Source organism: Chrysochloris asiatica, unplaced genomic scaffold (assembly GCF_000296735.1).
Source record: "Chrysochloris asiatica unplaced genomic scaffold, ChrAsi1.0 scaffold00006, whole genome shotgun sequence".
Taxonomy (NCBI): Eukaryota; Metazoa; Chordata; class Mammalia; order Afrosoricida; family Chrysochloridae; genus Chrysochloris; species Chrysochloris asiatica.
In genome coordinates, this window is record NW_006408524.1 from 27,483,289 (window position 1) to 27,504,983 (window position 21,695).

General features: G+C 39.4%; 1 protein-coding gene across 1 annotated transcript in view; it reads left to right on the forward strand.

Annotated features, from left to right (window-relative positions):
• LOC102813728 (chromosome unknown open reading frame, human C7orf31) overlaps positions 1–21,695 on the forward strand; it is a 51,241-nt gene that overhangs the window by 12,073 nt on the left and 17,473 nt on the right. The window contains exons 2-6 of the mRNA XM_006832201.1: positions 1,726–1,902; positions 5,556–5,627; positions 9,429–9,458; positions 14,632–14,813; positions 15,829–15,917. Coding sequence (XP_006832264.1) covers positions 1,726–1,902; positions 5,556–5,627; positions 9,429–9,458; positions 14,632–14,813; positions 15,829–15,917 — 550 coding nt within the window. The remainder of the gene's footprint in view (positions 1–1,725; positions 1,903–5,555; positions 5,628–9,428; positions 9,459–14,631; positions 14,814–15,828; positions 15,918–21,695) is intronic.

Below are 21,695 nucleotides of genomic sequence, written 5' to 3' on the forward strand. Positions count from 1 at the left end.
GACCAAACTTTGTCTCTCATACTTCAGACATATTGTTAGGAGGGGCCAGTCGCTGGAGAAGAGTATCATGTTTGGTAAGGTGAAGGGGTCAGAGAAAAAGAGGAAGACCCCCAGCAAGATAGATTCACAAAATGACAGCATCAATGGGCTCAAGCGTGGCAACAATTGTGAAGTTGGCCCAGGACTGGGCAGCGTTTCATTCTGTTATGCATAGGGTTGCTATGAGTTGGTACCGACTTGATGGCACCTAACAACAACAACAGGGAAGTAATACCAAACTTGAGCGAAGGGCCACTCTTTTGTCTCCATCTTAAAGTGTCAGTGTAGGCTGTTGGGGGACTCAGCATACTGCAGAGATGGTTTCCTTTAGACCTGGCCCCTAACTCTGATTTCTGTATCCTTCACTCTACAAGGCCTTAAAGCTTAGGTGTAAATTTGCGAGAGTTGCTGCTGCCCTTTACCTCTGTTTCTTTACTTCTCTGAATTTTCTTTTCCTTTTCAGTATTTGTGATTGTTTTCAATGGGATTGTTTTCAATAGTTGGTGCAAACAACCTAGCCTGCCATTATTGGATACTGGAAGTCATTAAGTCATTCCTAAATAAAGGAAGCAGATCTTTTGTCAGATATATCCTTCAAAGTTTTGTGAAGCCCGCTCCTTAGCCAAGGGCTGCAGTCCAAGACACAAATCATTACCTCATACATGCAGTTACTCAACAGACTATTGAGCACTTTCTATATATATGTCAAGACACTGAGGCAAGGTACTGTTGAACAGTCAACAAGATAGGGTTCTCTGCCCTTCACTCCTGTGTTAAGAAAGAGCAAGAAAAAAATAATCTGAACTCTTCATTTTCAAGACCAGGCTAAACCCCACCAGCCAATATAGTAAAGTTCCATGTCCCCTACCCACTTAATTGTAAGGGAGGGACTATTGAGGGCCTGCTTTCTACAGAAGATAATTTTAGCATGCATAAGAATCACCTGGAGGTTTTGTTAAAGCATTACTGGGCTCCAACCCTACAGATTCTGATTCATAGATCTGGGTTGTTAAGTGCCGTCAAATTGGTTCTGAGTCATAATAACCCTGTAATAAGGTTTCCAAGGAGCGGCTGCGGAGTTTGAACCACCCACCTTGTGGTTCAAACTGACTTTTGGTCCATGATTTTATCCTACAGCACCACACCAGGATTCCAGGTCTGAGTTGGATCCTGAGAAGCTGAATTTCTAACAAGCTCTCAAGAGTCTTGATGTGGTGCTGTAGGATAAGCACTAGACTGATAACCACACAGTCGGTGGTTCAAACCCAACAGCCACTCCTGGGAAACCCTATACAGGGTTTCTATGAGTTGGAACCAACTTGATGGCACATAACAAGTTTTTAGGAGACCAGGCTTTGAGAACCACTGTTACAGAAGCTCTAGACAGAACTTCAGATCAAGTAGCTTTAGGTCCTTCCCAGTAAAAACCAAACCAAACCTAGTGCTGTCAAGTCGATGGCAACTTATAAATCCTTCACAATACTTCCCATTTAAAAAAAAAAAAAAAAATCTATAGATTCTCAAGAAGTTCTTCTCATTCCTTTAAGGGCCCCAAAATGCCTAAGTAACCGGTATGTATCATAATCTACATTGAGAATTTTTGTCTGTGTTCTTATAATGATATAAACAATTATAAGAATTTTAGTTCTTTCTGAAGCAGTTTCTTAAGTCTCTCTTTTTTCACAGGTATCAGGAATTCAGGGAGTTGTTCCAACCATGCCGGCTCCCCTGGGGTGCTGATAGGGAATATGGTGGGATAATGCCCATTTCACTCCCTGAGGAACACAGGCCAAAATGTGAACCTCCTCGTCTCATGGGTAAAGGACATCAGCATTATGGATTTGGTGGAGAAACCTGGTCAAGGTAACCTGTCATTTATTTAGAGATCTTTATTATCCATGTTTCTTTGTGTCTAGTATGAGTCCTGCATTGACTTAAATATGTCTCTAAACTTACTGCTTTTACTGCTTATGAAAAGAGACAGTGTCAAAGTCCTTAAGACTGTATAACACAAAGAATAAAAATGTGAACTGTGCCATGCTAATGTAAGATATTATCATAGGAGAAACGGTATGGGAGAACTCTTTGTACTTTCTGCTCATTTTTTCCTGTAAATCTAAAACTACTCTAAAAGCTATTATTTAAAAAAACACAGATGGAAAAACTAATTATAATTTCTAATTGTGGAATCAGTTCAATCTGTGTTTATGCTGCTTTTTGCTGTCCTAAGAGACACTTAAGTATTGTGATCAGAAATTTTGATTAATTTAATTCCCTTGCCTATCCCATCTTATCTAAAACTAAATGGAAGTATTCCTGAGAGAGAAAAATATATTAAATTAAAAGTGTTTTTCTTTGAGCAAATAGTTTCTCTAATTGGTACAGATGTTCTTAGTTATTAGAATGTTCACTTTATAATATATTCATCAATCTTGATAATAGTCTTAGAATCTACCAAGAATTATTTTCAAGTCTTAAAGTATTTCAATAATAATTGATAAATCTTAAAGTTACTCTTTCAGAAACTTTATGCAAAACACAGATTCAAACTGAAGAGAAAGAAAAAAAAAAATCTGAGCAGCAAATTAAATGTCACATTAACTCTTCACTAAAGGACTGCAGGATTAATGGTACTATAGGATTAGTACTAGACTGTGAACCACAAGGTCAGCAGTTCAAACCCACCAGCGCTCCACAGAAATCCTTTACAGGGTCACTATGAGTCAAAACTGATTCGATGGCACTTAACAAGAACAACAACGTGTGACACTGTAGGATCAGCACTGAACTGCTAACCACAAAGTTGGCAGTTCAAACCCACCAGTCACTCCTTGGAAACCCTATACAGGGCTGCTATGAGCCAAAACTGACTCAACGGCACTTAACAACAATAACAAATGTAATCACCAGATTGCTGACTAGTACACCCAAGACTGTGATACCCCAGTACGTGCTTAGGGTGGGTTGCTTCTGGTGACAAACTCAAATGTAATGATAGCCAGGTCAGTTTTGATGATGGGACATTCCTATTGCTGAGTCTGTGTATAATTTCTGTGCCTGACCCCATGATAACTTTATGAAGGCATTGAGCCAGCACCAGATGGCTGGAGAAAACCTGGTGGAAATGCAGAGAATCTGTCGTTTTATTGGCCTTATTATTATGAAGGAGACCTGGTGGCAGAGTGGTGAAAACATCCTGCTGCTAACCAATAGGTTGGTGGTTTGCATGCACCTGCTATTCTGTGGGAGAATTTGCTTCCATAAAGGTTACAGACTTGAATAAGGTGTAACTATTGGTCTCTCCCGATGCAGAGGCAAAAAGAGTCATGACAATTGAAGATGCTTGGATCCAGTTAGTGTAAGGAACTAATAGAGCACATGAACATCAGTCTCCATGACCCTGAGACCAGAAAAATGAGAGGATGCCTGGCTATTCCCTAACAACTGTTCTAAAAAGGATCACATTAGAAGATCCTGGAGAGAATGGGAGAAAATGTGGAACTAAACGCAAAATTATTTTTAAAAAAGATCAGGCTTGCTAGTCAGAAAGAGACTGGAGTAACCTGAGACTATGGCCTTGGTCACCCTTCAAATCTGGAAATGAACTCACCCTCCTGGCTCAGTTATCTAGCCAAGTAGTAGATAGGTACAGAGGGGGAACCACAACACTAGTCAGGTATGCTCACCAGGGAGTGGCCAACCATTCAAGACCAATAGGGCAACACTTACCTAAGGACAAAGTTCAGAAGGGTTGGGAAGGAGGATGGAATGGAAGTAAATATCACAAGGAGGAAGTAGAATAACTGATGTTACATGGAAGGGATTGTGATCGCTGAAATGAAGTGTATGATTTCTTGAATGCAAAATTGATGATCTGCTCTTTAAACTTTCACTCAGTCACAATAAAAAGTGTTAAAAATGATTTATCATAAACATTGGAAACCCTATGGGACAGTTCTACTCTGTCTATAAGGTCTCTATAAATCGGTATGGATTTGACAGCAGTGAGTTTTAATTACTAGGAGCATCCTCAATAGACGGGTGGTTTAGGTGAGCATTTTTGGGGGGTATAAATAACCCTCACACTCCTAGGTCGATCTCAGAGACTAGGAAGCAAATTTCCTTTCAGTTTATGTTGGATAGATGCAATTCGCAGTACAGACTCACTACAAAAATACAGGATGGCTGTTCAAAAGATAGTGGGCAGCTGCAACACTACAATGAACAAACACTACAATGTGAGACATTGCAGATAAGATCCCTGTTTCCTTCCTAAAGGTAATCACCATTACCACGTTGGTGTGTCTTCTTCTACACCTTCAGTTTTACATTTACATAATTATAAGTGAGACTATGAGGTCTTATTTTATGTGTGGAATCACTGGATAGTATTAGGCAACTTGGGTTTTCTTTTCTCTCTACAGTAGATCTACCTCAGGCTTTTTAGTTTCTCATTGTGGTCTACAATATATGCATTATAGATAATATATAAGGAGCCCAGTGGTACAATGCTTAAGTGCTCAGCTGCTAACTGAAATGTTGGCCATTCAAACCCACTCACCATATTCTTGTGTTTTGTCTTTTAATATTTTACAGGTTTTATTTCTTACTGTAATGCTGGTGTGCACATAACAACAGGAATTTTAATTCATCTGAAGTTATCTTTGTGAATAGTGTGAAATAGAGATATAATTTCCTCTCCAAATAGATAATGTTATTTATGCATTATGGCATCCTGGTATGGCGCTGTATGATAAGCACTGGACTGCTAACCAAAAGGTCGAAGGTTCAAACCCACTAGCCACTCCTTGGAAACATAGGGTCTCTATGAGTGGACTCCACTTAACAACATCTATGTGTATAGCATGATTTGTACATCCTTTTCCATTGATTTAAAATGCCACCTTTTCTATACTAAATTTCCATGACCAAAACCCTGTGCTATGGTGGTGTTTCTGAGTTAACAGTAAACCTATAGAAAGAGTAGAACATCTCCATAGGAAGCCTGAGGCTGTACATCTTTATGGAAACAGACAGCCTCATCCTTCTCCAGAAAAGTGCTGGTGTATTCAAACTGCTGACCTTTCAATTAGTAGCCCACTGCTTAATCCACTGCTCCACCAGGACTCCTATTTGTATATATACATGTTGTTGTTAAGTGCTGTCGAGTAGTTTCTGACTCACAGTGACCCTGTGTAGGATTTCTTAGATTGTACATCTTGGTGGGAGCAGGTGGTGGTGATGGTTAAGTGCTATCAAGTTGGTTCTGACTGACAGCAACCCTATATAGGGTTTCCAAGGCTTTAAAAATCTTTGCAGGAATAGAAAGCATCATCTTTCTCCCACAGAGCAGCTGATGGGCTCGAACCATCGACCTTGTGATTTGCATTCCAGTGCTTACTGTATAGAGTTCCCCATTATATACACATAGTAATACTAGTTTGTCTTTTACTGTTTCACTACTACACTGTGTTAATTTTTTGTAATGTTTAATTATCTTTTTTTCTTTCTTTCAGAAAACTTCCTATTGAACAACTCTATTATTTGACACAGAACAAAAAAAGTGATGTCTATGGAAATGATTCTTTGTAAGTTGGGCTTTGCAGTTTTTTTCCTTACGTGAAATATAATAACATTTTTAAGTGGAAATAAGTTATATGATTACTATATAGCCTTGAAAGGAGAACTTTTATTGTTAAGTGCCATCGAATCAGTTCTGACTCATAACGATCCTGCATAAGGTTTTTGAGGAACATCTGGTATGTTTGAACTACCAACTTTGAGGTTAACAGTCCAGTGCTAATTCTGCAGATGAGAAACAAAATTGTTCTTCTCTCTCTCTTTTAAAACGGAGATCATTAATACAGAATCTAAGATGAAACAAATAACAAAAAAAAAAAAAACCCACTAATAGTTTGTGGCATTTAAATAAGTAAAGAAAAATGTAAAATACAACAGAATAATGTTGGAGGGGTTAGTATACAAGTCATTTTAGTCTGTTTCCCTGCCTTTGACCTATTTAACCCTTGTTGTTGTTAAGTGCTGTTGAGTCAGTTCCGACTCATAGGAGCCCTGTGTAGATTTTCCAAGGCTTATAAATCTTTGCAGGAGCAGAAAGCCTCATCTTTCAAGATTATCCATTGCATTTTTTTTTTTAAAGATACCTTGGAAATCTCACAATAGCCCTTAAGAAAAATTTTAATCAGAATTTTATGACAGCAGTTTGTTGTTACCATCTACAAATGGTGGTGATGGTTGTAGTGGTGTGCCATGAAATTGGTTTTGATTCATAGCGACCCTATATATGGTTTCTGAGGCTGTACACCTGGAGGTTAGCAGCCCAGCTCATAATCAACTACGCTAGCTACCAGTCAGGGTTCCTTAAAGAAGATTTAGGAAAGAATTTTATTACGAATTATTTGTAGGTGGAAGGAGCCCTGGTAGCAAAGTGGGTTACGAGCCAAGCTGCTTACCTAAAGGTCAGCAGTTCGAAACTACCAGCGGTTCTGCGTGAGAAAGATAAGGTTTTCTGCTCCCATAAAGAGTTACAGCCTCAGAAACTTTATCTACAGCACATCACCACCACCACCACATCTTCAAGGGAGCAGAAAGCCTCATCTTCCTCCCACAGAATGACTGGTAGTTTCCAACTGCTGACCTTGCAATTAGCAGCCCAATTTGTAACCCACTATGATACCAGGAGCTCTGGTAGCATAGTGGTTACGAATCGGGCTGCGAACCTTAAGGTCAGCGGTTTGAAACTACCAGCCGCTCCGCGGGAGAAAGATGAGGCTTTCTACTCCCGTAAGGATTTACACCCTCGGAAACCCTGTACAGGGTCGCTGTGGGTCAAACCGACTCGATGGCACTTAACAACAACAACATGATACCAGGCCTCCTTCCATCTACAAATAACTCTTAATGAAATTATTTCCTAAATCTTCTTTAAGGAGCTGGACTGCTAACCTAGGTTCGCATCTACCAGCTGCTTTGTGGGGGTAAAAAAAAATGAGGCATTCTGCTCCTGTAAAGATTCACAGCGTCAGAAACCCTATGCAGCCTCACTATGAGTAGGAACCGACTCAATGGTACACAATCACCACCAACCACCAGTCTCATTTTTTTAATAAAAATTTAAAGAAAAAAAAATACATTGCTGTGTGCAGACTTACAGCAACCCTAGGGGGCAGAGTAGAGCTGCCGCATAGGATTCCTGAGGTTGTACTCTTTATGGAAGCAAACTGTCACGTCTTTCTCCCGAGGAGTGGCTAGTAGCTTTCAATCCCAACCTTTTCGAATGGTAACAGAGTGCTTAACCTCTGCGCAACCAAGCTCCTTGAGTAAGGAATTGTTATTGTTAAGTGCCATTGAGTCAATTCCAACCCATAGTAACCCTGTATAAGTGACCCATAGCAACCCCCTATATCGAAACAGCAGGTGAGTTTGAACCACCGACCTTGCAGTTCAAATGACTTTGCAGTCACATTAGCCCACAGCGCCACACTAGGACTCCAGTAAATAGGTAAGAATAAATAGGATTCAAGTAACAGGAAAGTGCTTTAAGAAAAACAAAACAAAACAAAAGTTAAGATATATAATTGAGCCACTAGAGGGAGCCCAAAAGACCTGAAATTTGTTGCAACAGCAAAACCGTAACTGTGGAGCCCTGTAGCTAGGACAGAGGGAAAGCTCTCAGCTCCTAAATGAAGGATGATCAGTTTGATAGCACTAGTATCTCTGTGAGAGAAAGATGAGGCAGCTTGTGATCAGTGGATTTTTTTAGAACATGGCATGGCAATAAATTGATGGACTGGCTGGATTAAAGAAGTGGCTTTTTTGAGAGATTATTTTTATTTCCCCCTTCACATTTTAACATTTTTTAAAGTTTTCTTTTGATTTAAAATTATTTTTTGCTCATTTTTGGATCTGATCATTTTTACGCGTATTGTCAATATCCTAGGTAAATTTGTTACTTATGAACAATTTTAGATGCCAATTTAATGCTTTACATACAGAAGACAATCTAAGGAGCTCTGGTAGGGTTGTTGTTGTTAAGTGCCATCAAGTCGGTTCCGACCCATAGCGACCCTGTAGAGGGTTTCCAAGGAGCCACTGGTGAGATTGAACCACTGACCTTGCAGTTCAAACTGCAGTCTGGTGCATTAACCCACAGTGCCACACCAGGACTCTGGTAGGATAGTGGGTTCCTAACCTCAATGTCAGCAGTTCAAATCTGCCAGCTGCTCCATGGGAGAAAGATGAGGCCTTCTTCTCCAGTAAAGATTTATAGCTTCAGAAACCCTGTACAGGGTGACTGTGAGTCAGAATTGACTCCACGGCATATCCCCACCACCAGTCAATCTCATAACTGTAGATCTCATGGGTTGCTGTATCCATCACCTCCCCACCCCATTTCAACAAGAAACAAGCTGGAAGATAAGGTACACTTTTGTAATTCTAAGCCTGCAAGTACAGAGTTTAAATAAAGATACAACCTTGTAATGGTTCCTGTGAATTGCGTGTTTATAATATATTTATTATAGGATAATAAAATTTTATCATTTACATGCCACTTTCTAGTGAAGTTCCTCTAGCTAGAAGGAACTTACAATAAAAATAAAGAATATATTCGATGTTAACTGAATTGATAACATTCCACTCCTCTTTCATGTCTGAAATCTCAGAAGCCCCTTTTCCTAGGCTGAAATTAATTATTAAATTCCAGTGTAAATGGATAGCTTCTCCTCACTAGAATGGACTTTGTTGCAGGGCTGCAGTATCATTTCTTGGCATACAAGGCTCAGAATTGTTCAGCAGTGAACTGGTACTGAAAGAGACATGCTCCCAGGAGCTTAGATAGTTTTGTTCCAGTCTCTCGGTTGACTGGCAACATTTATTATCACAGGCAATTAGTAACTGGGCAAAGGGAAAAAGCACACACAGTACTTACATATCCTCTCGATCCAGGTCACCTTTAGGTCACGTTAGGTGATGTCATTGCATCACATGCGTGATACCAGGCTCCTTCAGGGCTCTCGGGCTGCTGCCTAAATATGCAAGTGAATGTCAAGGAGACTAGTGAGCAGTAGGCTGGCCCTGTCCCTTCACTGCCAAAAGAAATACAAAAAGTATGAGTGGGACAGAGTTAGAATAAATGAAATGGAAAACGAAATTGACCAGTAGACAACTTGGATACAGAAATGTCGTCATATTTTTCTATCTTGTCAATATTCAGTGTTCCTGAAGTCAACCAAGATTTTCTTGTGACACTATAATTTGGAAATGGGACACATCTTTATTTTTTAAGCAAATTTCTAATAGGAATATAGCATTTTAAAATACTTAGTATTACTATCCTTAATATTATTTGTTTCCTGTTCCTATTCTAGGATTCCCAAACCACCCAATGCTACGGTAGAGTAAGTATACAACTGATATTTTCTTTCCATATTATAAGCAAGAAAAAGACAGTGGTAGTCCCCACATCTTAGAGAAATATGAGGTCTAGTGAAATTTTTTGTGAAAGCTTGCTTTTTTTTCTTTTTAACAACTGGGAAGAGAGACTGGTACAAGTCCAAGGTAATTATATTGACTTACTCCAATTATATCTTCTACCAATCTTTTTTTAAAGTAAACTTTCATTCTAGAATAGTTTGAGATTTATGAAATTACTGGGAAATTGGTATAGAGAGTTCCCATATGCCCTACACCATTTCCCCTATTAATGTCTTACAATAGCATGGAACATTTGCCACAATTAATGAACCAATATTACTATATTATTACTAATTTAAGTCCATGCTTTATTCATATTCCTTCAGTTTTAATGTCCTTGTTTTCTGTTGGAGGATCCCATGTAGAATAATACTGTATGTTGTCATTAAGTGCCATTGAGTCAGCTCCTACTCATAGTTCCCTGTATAGGGAACCATTACAAGGTTGTATTTTTATTTAAACTCTGTACTTGCAGGCTTAGAATTACAAAAGTGTACCTAATCTTCCAGGTTGTTTCTTGTTGAAATGGGGTGAGTTTGAACCTCCAGCCTTGTGGTTCAAACCAACCTTGCAGTCCAGTGCTGATCCTATAGTACCACACCAGTACTCCAGAATACTGTATAACATTTATGAAAATATTTCATCTAAGGACTCCTTAGACTTTTCTTGGTTGTGATAGTTTCTCATACTTTTCTTTGTTTTGGATAATCTTGACAGCTCTTAGAATTACTGGTCAGGTATTTGCAATCCCCAATTGGGGTTTGTCGGGTCTGTTTCTCACAATTGTTGTTTTAAGTTCAATCGAGTCAGTTCTAAGTCATAGTGACCTTGTATAGGGTTTCCAAGGAGCAACTGGTGGGTTTGAACTGCTGACCTTGTGGTTTGCAGGCCAGTGCTGATCCTACAGCACCACACCAGGAGTCCTTCTCATAATCAGACCAGGGTAATGTGTTTTGGGGAAGAAGACCACAGAGGTAAAATATGATTTTCATCACATCCTATCAAGGGCTTTTGTTAAGTGCCACCTAGTTGATTCTGACTCATGGACCCTGTATAGGATTTTGAGGAGTAACTGACCTTGTGGTTAGCAGTCCAATGTTTATCCTCTAGAGCCACATTGCTGATGTTGGTCTTGATCATCTGGCCGTGAAGTGCTTGACAGGTTTGTCTGCTGTAAAGTTACTCTTTTGTTTCCCTCTCTGTCTAGTGTGCTTTTTAGGAGAAAGTCACTATGTGCAGCCACACTTAAGGAATCTGGACAGAATGTATATATAAATATATGGCATTCTTCTGCATGGGCAATATTTCTGATCCTCATTTATTTCTTTATTAACTAATATATTCATATCATTATGGGCTCAGGGCTATTTACTTACGTTTTGATTTTTAATCCAATGCTGTTACACGAGGGGGCTTCTAAAATTTCATGAAAAAATTCCATTATATTTTCATTCCATTTTCCCATTAACTTTTTGAAGCCCTCCCATATGTCTTTGCTTAGGGTGATTATTGGGAGCACTTTGAGTTGGCTTCAGAATCCCTTTGTCATACATATTCCATCATTGTGTGGATTTTATTTTAGTGTTTTCCTACTTTTTAATACTACAAAATGCACCTGGCTTTCTTAGTATATTTCCTGTCCCAGTGCTCAAAGCAACCATTTGTCCAAAGAGTCCTGGATCCTTGACTGGGTGTAGTGATAGAAGCCAAGATCTGGGCACTCAGTACACATGCTGGTGTGCCATACCAATCTTAACTGAAAATGCTAAGCTGCATGCCAAAAACTGTCTCCACTAAAGCAAAAGACCTGCTCAAAAGGCTAAAGTTAAAAAACAAAAAAACAACAGTGTTTAAACCCACTGGTCACTGAGTCAATTCTGACTCCCAGCTATCCAGTATAGGGTTTTTCTGAGACTATAGGAAACCCAGCCTAATTCCTGCATTTGAATATGTGTGTATGTGGTGAGAAGAGGGCTTAATATTCTGCCTTGAGCTTGCTATTTCCTCTCTGTGTTGGGGCTCAAAATACAAAGTGAAAAGTAAACTTTATTAATCATTTAATATAAAAACATACTTATTTTCTAATAGCCTTAAAGAATTTAAAGGAATAAAATATGTTATGGCCATTTAATACAACTTAAATGGGAATTGAAATTTATTTCCATTTTGAAGGTAATTTTTTATAATTTAAAACAAAACAAAATAACCTTTGTAGTAGATAAAAGAAATTGGATAAAATCTCACAATATGCATTTCTCAAGACACAACCCAGTCCATAGCTTTAAGGTGTTATAGTAAAATATTTCCCTCAGTTATTACCAGACACTTTTTTTTATACTACTCGTATAACATAGTGGATACAAATCGGGCTGCTAACATCAAGGTCGGCAGTTCGAAACTATCAGCCATTCCGCCAGAGAAAGATGAGGCTTTCTGCTCCTGTGAAGATTTACAGGCTCGGAAACCCTGTGCAGGGTCACTGAGTCGAAACCGACTCCACAGTACTTAACAACAACAACTCATATTTACTTTGCTTAAAAAGTGCCTCGTCATCACTGCTGAAGACACAGCCTGGTGTAAGGGCATTCTGTGACTCCATGAGGACACACATCAAGCACTCCAGGATTCCACTGTCTGGCTTCCTTGTGGTCCAGGGGTGCGCTCTTTCAGTGAATGAATACTGGATGAACTACAGAATGATTGTCCAGTATCCAACTCAGTGGATTCTATAGGAAACTGAGCCCCTCAAGTCAATTTCTTCTTACATATCTGTTTAAAAACAAAGGAGCATTTATAGTTTCATTAATAACATTTGTGTGAATAAGCCAGTCCACATTTGTGTATACAGAGAGTGTTCAGAGTCAGAAAAGGCTGGAGTTTGCTGTGGTCTAGTGTAAAGTCAGGAGTTCTAGTGGCACAATGGTTAAGCACACTGCTGCTAACTGAAAGATTGGTGGTTCAAACCCACCTCACTGTTCCATGGGAGAAAGACCTAATGATCTGCTAGCGTAAAGATTACACCTAGAAAACCCTGTAGAACAGTTCTACTTTGTCACATAGACTCGCTATGAATCGAAAGTCACCTAGATGGCACCTTACAACAACACAACAAACAGGCTTTAGCCTGTTTTCTAAGAAAGAGTCTTGTACATTTAAAGCAGGGGAGCTTGACAAAGAGGAAGGAGATTCTGGGGACCATACGGAGTAAGATAAAAAGGCTAGGTTTCGAATATTGTTAGTAACCAGTATACATTTAGTCATGAAGCTTACTTAGAAAGTATTATTGATGGAGTAAGTTGAAATATGGTTGCCTTAATATGGGCTAGAAGTCCTGGTGTGGTACTGGTAGGATAAAACATTGAACTACAAGGTCAGCAGTTCCAATTCACCAGCTGCTCCTTGAAAACCTTATACAGGGTCACTATGAGTCAGAGCTGATGCAACAGCACTTATCTGGGTAGAAGATTCATTTGGATTCTCCTGGGTTCTTCTGAGATTGTGCTGGTAAAATGTGGAATCAGTGGAAGGGACTTCTGAACTTTATTACTGTTTCTTATGGGCTTGCATGTAGTTTAAGAAAATGTTTATGATGATTTTATGAAGTAGTAGTAATACTGATCCACTGTCTACAGAATATATGTCAGCAGGTAACGTGGGAGGTCATCAGGCACTGTAAATGTTGAGTGAGCAGGAATGATACTCAGGGGCACTGCCTGAAATGGTTGACAACAACAGTACCAATAATCATAAGACACTTATATCTTTATGCTGGCCAGATGCATGCAGATGTTAAAAGGCTTTCCCACAGCTTCGATGGATTACGATTACATATTCAATTAATGTTTTAAACTCTTCCTTTAGCTCTTCTCCCAGCTGGGACTTCTTGCTGCATGCCTGTGCTCTCTGGAGACTGGAGGTTTCCCTAGTCTTGCTCGTTTCTACTTGAATTTCCAGTTCTTTCCCTGTGCATTTAGACAGTACCCAGAAAGATTTCCTCAACTCCTGCATGTTCTCCAAATACTAGGAAAATTCTCTCCCTGTGATCTTTTTTCTTTTCTTCAGTATACTGGCTATTTGGGTTCCTTATTTCTAAACAGGATTGTGCATATAAACAGGCTATTTTGTTAGCTGATTTCTTTTGAAAAAACAAGGTGGATTGGGCTGAAACTTCAGTGCAAGTTTGTGCCCAAAACTGTACCATACATACTTGGAATCTTTTCCAATCCCCTTAAGGGTAGAGACAGGAGATGAAAACAACTAGAAATTCTCCTGTGGTATTCTGAAAGCTACAAAATTCAGGTCTCTTTTACTTGGTATTTTTTGTTACTTGATTTTTTTTTTTTTTAAATATATAGAGAGCAGTGGCAGTTTAATCATAGAATGGAGACCTGGGTTCAATTCCTGGCCAGTGCGCTTCCTGCACAACATGCAAGTCTCTAGACTCACATGTTGCTAAAGCAGAACAAGTGCCAGTGGAGCTTTCTGACTAAGACAGACCAGGAAAAAAGGTCTGGCAGTCTACTTCGGAAGACTCCCCAGATTGCAACGGTCCCATCCACAACCAGTCATAGGAATAGTACAGGACTCGGCAGCATTTTGCTCATTTGTCCATGAGTTAAAGTGATTCAGCAGCAGCTAACAACCACACATGTTTATGTAACAAAACTTTTTACATGTACAAGTCAGTGACATCAATTACATTTATCGTCTTGCTTAACCATCACCCCGTTTCCAAATTTGTCCATCACTCTTAATGCCTCAGGCATTTGATGCCAATTATGAAAGCATTCTTGATTTGCTGATAAAGAATCCAAGTATGATTTATAAAATAAATTTTATTGTTATTTTTTGTTGTTGTTTAGCAAAATCAGAACAGTTTCCCAAGTTTAATGGTATACCTGGAACCTGTATTCCATCAGAATGCCAACTCCATGAGAACAGGGACTTTGTCTGATTCACTGCCATACCCCATGGACTAGAACAATACCTGGCACAAAGAAGAGTGCCAATAAATATTGGACAGTTCATTTTGATTTTGCTGTACTTTTTCCATACCATTTTGCTTTGCCTTTTCTTGTTTGTTCAATGAACTCTTAGAGAAATCTGCAGCCCGTATCCTGTTGAACACCCTTACCATACCCACATCTCTCGCGGTGCCATGTTCCCAACCTTCACATCACCCAAGGAGCTCTACACTTGCATTAAAGCACGCAACCAACAGCCATTTCCCCCAACTGTGCCAACGAAGCCTTATGATACAACAGTTTTGAAGACCAGAGGTAAAATGTGATTTTGGATCAGAACAATTCTTTTTATATTACACTCTATTCAGGTCTCCTGGTGTCGCATGGTAGAATCTGAACTAGACTGCCAATCACAAAGTTGGTAGTTCAAACCCATGAGCCACTCCTTGGAAACCCTATGAGTCAGGGTCCCTATGAGTCAGAACTGACTTGACAGCACTTAACAACAACATAAAGAACAAATACTCTGTTAGTTTTCCTACTCTTCCACCTTTTTTAATGCTTCCATATTAAAAATAAGTAGCATGTAAGTTAAGAGTGTAGGTTCTAGAACCAGATTACCTTTTTTGATAAAGAAGCACTAACTCCATTTTTTGAAAACTCTTGATATTAAGGCAGGGAACACTGAAACAGGTAGTATAGAAATGTATTTCCTGAGCCTTCAGAGACCAGAAAGAGGATTTGTGAAGGTTTATTTCCTTAAGGAGAGATCCCTGTCATTAACAAGACAGGGGTAGTAATAGGGCCCCCTAGGCCTGCTGGGTGATACAATGGTTATGGGCTCCTCTCACACTCACCCAGAGGAGGCTCAGAAGGAAGGCCTGGTGCTCTACTTCTGGGAGATCACAGTCTTGGTGACCCCATAGAGTAGCTCTACTCTGTACACATGGGGTCACCATGAGTCAGAACTGACTCAGTGTCAACTAACAAAGCATAGCAGTATTGCGGAGAGCACCAGGGTCAGAGCTGCCCATAAAGGAGCAAAAACTCTAGAGTAGGTTGTAATTCACAAGCTATAACTATACATTTATAATGTGCTCTAGCATTCCTTTCTACCTGAAATTAGCGTATTTCTACTTACTATATCCATAAGCGGAAGAAAGATGAGCCATTCTGCTCCCGTAAAGATTTGCAGCCGCAGAAATCCTATGCAGGGTCACTATGAGTTGGAACTGACTCCACGGCACATAACCACCACATATCCATAAAGCCCACTAGTTACAAGCCTATTCCTATTTATTCAGCATGATACTTTTCCTGAAATTTTCAGGTAATCCTTATAGATACGAACTGGTTGATTTTCCTTCGGATTCAAAGAAGAAAGCCTTGACTTGGCCTGGTCAGGGTGTATATTACAATGTAAGTATCTTTTTAAATGTGTGTTTAAAGCAAAGTAAAATATATTTTTACCCAATAACTTCATAAACATCCAAAAGGTAGACTTTTTATTTTCTATCAAAATGAAAATTTTAACTGATTCAGGTGTTTTTTTCTTTTTATGTCTTTTCTTAGTTGATTTCATATACTTTTGACAGTTCTGTAACATTCCCATGGTTACCTAATAAAAAGGTTCCCCCAGAAAGATGGTGTATCCGCTTGGGTATCCCCAAGCCTATCTGTATGATTAATATATCAAATAACTCCAAGATTACATAGAGCAACGGGAGATTTTCAGAAGGATTTGCAAGCTATAGTCCATTATTGTGACTGTCCCAATCATTATTAATATATTCTGTTACATAGAAAAGAGTAACTGCCAACTACTAAGAAACTGCTATGCGCTCACCACTTTAGATATCCTATCTCATTTAGACCTTAAAATACCCACAGAAGGTTGTCAACATTCCCGTTGTATAGGTAAAGGAACTGAGGTGCAGAGAGTTGGTGACTACCTCCTAAACATAGAATTCAGGTTTGTGAGACTCCAGTCTATACTCTTAACCTCTCTACTGCAACTCCACGTAAATAAAAAGATTAAAAAATTAAGTCATGAAGGAAAATATCTAAACATTTGAAAATAACTTAGCTAACATTTATTGATAAATTACTTTATGAGAGGTTGTTGTTGTTGTTGTTAGGTGCCATCGAGTCGGTACCAACCCATAGCAACCTTATGCACAGCAGAAGAAACACTGCCCGATCCTGGGCCAACCTCATTACTGTTGACACGCTTGAGTCCATCGATGCTGCCACTTGGCCAATCCATCTTGTTGGGGTGGGGGAGTCTTCCTCTTTTTCTCTGACCCTCTACCTTACCAAACATGATATCCTTCTCCAGTGACTGGTGTCCCTCCTGACAATATGTCCGAAGTATGAGAGGTAGTGCCAAGTATTTTCTGTAAATTATCTTCTTGCCTCCAACCATCTCCAGTAGTAAGCAATAACCATGGAAAGTTAGGATGTGAGTTTTGCCTAGAAAGAGCATCCTGGCATACCAGATAGTGGTCACTACAGTGTCAGTATTCACCTATGAAGCAGACAATTCCCTGCTTCTTAAAACGAAAGTTGTATATACATCAAGTAGAATCATTGCTGGACCCATTGGCTTCACTGGGGAGTTCTGCCAAGCATTGTGAGAAGAATTATTGATGCCAATACTGTTTAAACTCTTTTCAAAGGATAAAGAAGGAAGGAACACTTCCAAATTCATTCTGTGAAGCAAATATAACCCTGATACCCAAACCAGACAAAGATACCACAGGAAAAGAAAACTATAGGCTCATATTTCTTGTGAATGTTGTCGTTGTCATTGCCTTCTAGTTGGTTCAGAGTCATAGAGACCCTGTGTAGGGTTTCCAAGGAGCAGCTGGTGAACTTGACTTGCCAACCTTGCGGTTCAAACCAAACTTGCTGTCCAGCAAAAGAGATAGAGCAGCAGAGGACTCGACTTATAGAAACAGAAAGCCTGTGTGCTGGCACTCAGGAAGGAGGCAGGCTTGCAGAATGTGCCCTTTGGTTGTTTAAATTATTATATATTCCTGAGTGTTTTTGTGTACATACCCCCCTCAAAAACAAAAAACAGAGGTAATAGAATAGAAGCAAATAGCAAATACTGTTGAATGATGATGCACGGAGAGGATTGTAATCATTGCAATGAAACTATGAGTATAAAACTGATGTTCTCCCATGTAAACTATCACTCAATTCACAATAAAAATATTACAAATATATATATATATATGGAATGGCAAGAAGTCTCAAATAGCTAACAGCATTGAAAGAGAAGAACAAAGTAGGAGGACTCAAATTTACCAATTTAAAATATATTTTACAACTGCATAATCAAAACTGCCTGGTACTGGTATAACAATACACACATAAAACAATGAAATAGAGTTGAGAGTCCAGAAATAAACCCACACATCCATCATTAACTGATTTTTTAAAAGGGTGCTAAGTTCATTTGATGGGGAAAGTAAAGTCTCTTCAATAAATTGTTGTTAAGTGACATCTAGTCAGTTCTGGTTCATAGTAACCCTTTATAGGGGTTTCCAAGGAACGCCTGGTAAGCTTGAACTGCCGACCTTGTGGTTCAAACCGACTTTGCAGTCCAGGGCATTAACCCACAGTGCCGTGCCAGGACTCCCTTCAATAAACAGTGCTGTGAAAATTGCATGTACACAGGCAGTAAAGTGATAACAGAATCCTTTCCTCATACCACACACAAAAACAAAATCAAAGTGGGTTAAAGACCTAAATCTGCAAACTAAACCAAAAAATTATTAGAAGAACAATAGGAGCAATTTTATGAGATCTATCTTCAACAATTGGCTGTCTAATATAGTAACAAACACACAAACAGCAAAAGATAAATAAATGACACTTCATAAAACAAAAATTTTAATTTAAAAAGTTTTCCCAAAAAAACCCAGAAAAGTTACTGCCTTGAAAAATACCTTTAGAAACTATATACACAGCAAGGATATAATAACCAAAATATACAGAAAAGTTCAGTAACTTAACAGCAAAAAGACAATCCAATCAAAATGGGTAAAGACAATTTCAACAAAAGGACATGCAAATGGCTACCAAACACATGAAAAGACACTCAGCATCTTAAGCTATCAGAGCAAATTAAAAACATGATGAGATACCATTCCTGTTAGGATGGAATGCTGGTATGGTGATGTAGGACAAGCACTGGACCACAAAATTGGTTTAAACTGCAAGGTCAGCAGTGCAAACTCACCAGCCGCTCCTTGGGAAACCCTATACAGAGTCGCTATGAGTTGGAAACACTTAATGGCACTTAACAACTAGAAGGATAGCTAACAGCTGAGGACTCCAGACTCATGGAAAGAGAAAGGCTGTGTGCTGGCGGCCAGGAGGCAGGCTTGCAGAATGTGCCTTTGGTTGTTTAAATGGAAAAACAAAACAAAAAACAGAGGAAATAGAAGCAAATACCTTTGAATGATGGTGCACCGAGGAGATTGTAATCATTGCAACGAAACGAGTGTAAAACCGGTATTCTTCCATGTAAACTATAACTCAATTCACAATACAAACTTTTTTTTTAAAGGATATTTTTTAAAATTTTTAATGAAAATTAAAAACAAAATAACAAATGGTCCTGAGCATGTAGGGAAATTGGAACCCTTATCCATTGCTGATGAGTATGCAAAATGGTACAGCAATTGTGGAAAAAAGTGTCAGAAAGCTAAAAATAGAGCTACCACATGATTCAGCAATACCACTCCTAGAATTAAAACCAAAAAAACTTGAAACTAAGACATTCAAAAGGCAGAGACTAAAAACTACACCAGTGTAGAACACCAAGGTCAGTGACATAACAGTGTTCTACATACTGCTTTGGTGTGAGTAGTGACTGGGGTTTTCAAAACTTGTGATAGTTAGCAGGACTGATTGTGAGGGTTGGAAATGTAAAGGTAGATGTTTCATAGCAAAGAAGGGAAGTGATTAACTTTCCAGTCTAAGAGCGGAGGTCCCTAGGACCATCAACGGAGAAGAGCCGAGAGCGGGACCCTACCCAGAGAAGCAGTGATGCCTGAGTTGGAGGCAGAGATGATGACGTGGAGAGATGGAGCAGCTGGGGACTTTAGATCCAGAGAGGGAGAGCGACTGTGTACTGAAGACCAGAGGGGGGGGGGGGAGGGGGGAAGTGTAGGGGGCAGGCTTGTAGGGTATACCCTTTGGTTGGTTGATGATGCATGGAGGGGATTGTAACCATGGCAATGAAACGATATACGATAGAATTAATGTAAAACTAATGTTCTCCCATGTAAACTATAATATAATTCACAATAAAACATTAAAAAAAAAAACTTGTGATAGGCCATCTAAGGTACAACAATTGGTCTCTCCCCATCAAGAGCAAAGAATGACAAAAATCAAAAACACATGGAAGCAATTAGTCCAAAAGACTAAAGGACCACATAGGTCTCAACCTCCACAGCCCTGAGACCAGAATAGCTAGATAGTGCCTGGTCTAGACAGACATACATTATAGACCCTCTACAACAATGCTATTGGAGACAAAATGAGATAGACACAGAGGACAATTATGGAACCCTGAGCATCAAAGGAAAGGTTAAAAAAGTGGACTGAATACCAGCTGGGAGGAGAAGCTGAGTAACTGTGGTAAAAGAAGGAAACTGGCTGGTGAATAGACTGCCAACCAGACACAATGCAGCCATCGTGAACTTTTGCCAGCAGCTTTGAAGAGAGAGATAGTGGCCTGATGGCAGAGATTCACATGGGCAACTAAAAAGGTGGGATTCCTTCTTTCTCTTCACATTCCCCTGGATAAAAGAGATAGGCCGGCCCCCACACTCACCTATTCCCACTTCAGACCCTGCTCTCCAGGATTTCTGAGCCATGTGGTTTAATCCAGGGTGAAGCAGATGCCCACTGCACCATCTTGACACCTGGATTCAGGTGGACTCTGCTCCAGATCTGCAGAACCACAGAGCCACCAGGCCAGAATTCAACTAGCAGGAGCCTTCATAATCAGCTACCCTGCCTGCCTAGCTTCCCTCTGGTTCTCACAGACACTGAAGCTAGCAACCTGAAGTGCCTCCATGACCTGCTTCCAGACAGACAACACCTAGGCCAATAGAAATTCTATTCAGGGCTGGGAACTCAGCCATCACCTCCCTCCTGCACCCAACTTGTGAGTTCCTTGGGTGGATCCAACAGCTGCACTGGTTTTTTATTTTTTCATTTTGTTATTTCATTGTTTTTGTTTGATTGTTCTTTATTCTTCTTCCTCTCTTTTCATGGCCTTTATTTTATCCTTCCCATGTCTACTTTTGTTTGTTCTTTTCTTCTGTTCCTCTTCTAATTTTTTTTCTCTAGATTTTTCTCTACTACTCTCTAGTCTCTTTCTCTTTTCATCTTCCCTGTTTTGTGTTACTATTTTCTCTTTACAGCTCTCTTTTCCTGATCCGCTTTTCCTTTTGAGTTATATCTTTTTCTTCTAGTTACTGCTTATTTTTGTTTTCTTTTTTCTCGCTTACTATATTGTTTCTCACTGTAGCTTGCTAGTTTCTTCTGTTAATTTGATTTCTTATGTGTGTTTTTTCCTCTGGACCCACCTGAAAAGGAGACATCAACTATGCCTATACAGCTCAACCACAACCCTACCCTCTGCAGCTCTACCCACTGGAAAAGAGCCAGTACCAGCTCCTATACCACCAGATCAATGACAGCAGTCAGTACTATCTGAACCCACCTTAACATTGAGTTGCATGAATGGAAAATGATGCACATGTTTCCATTCTGTAATCACGCCCATCAGGAGACAGTTGGTGATGAGTCTAAGAATACACCAACATACAACCATCAATTACAAATACAATGACATCAAAATGTCTTGGAGACAACAGAAGATTTTAGCTCACACAAAGAAACAAGAAAGAGTTTTTCACACAAATGACAAAGATGCAGAGCCAGGAAATGCTTCTAGGGTAAAAAAAAAGTAATGGATCAAAACAACAATTAGGTATCATCTCACACCAGCAATAACATCAAAGATCAAAAATGTTGAGAACAATAAATGCTGACGAGGATGTGGAGAGACTGGGGCACTCCTGCATTGCTGGTGGGACTGAAAAATGGTCTAACTTCTCTGGAAAGCAATATGGCACTTCCTCAGAAGGTTGAAAATAGAAATACCAT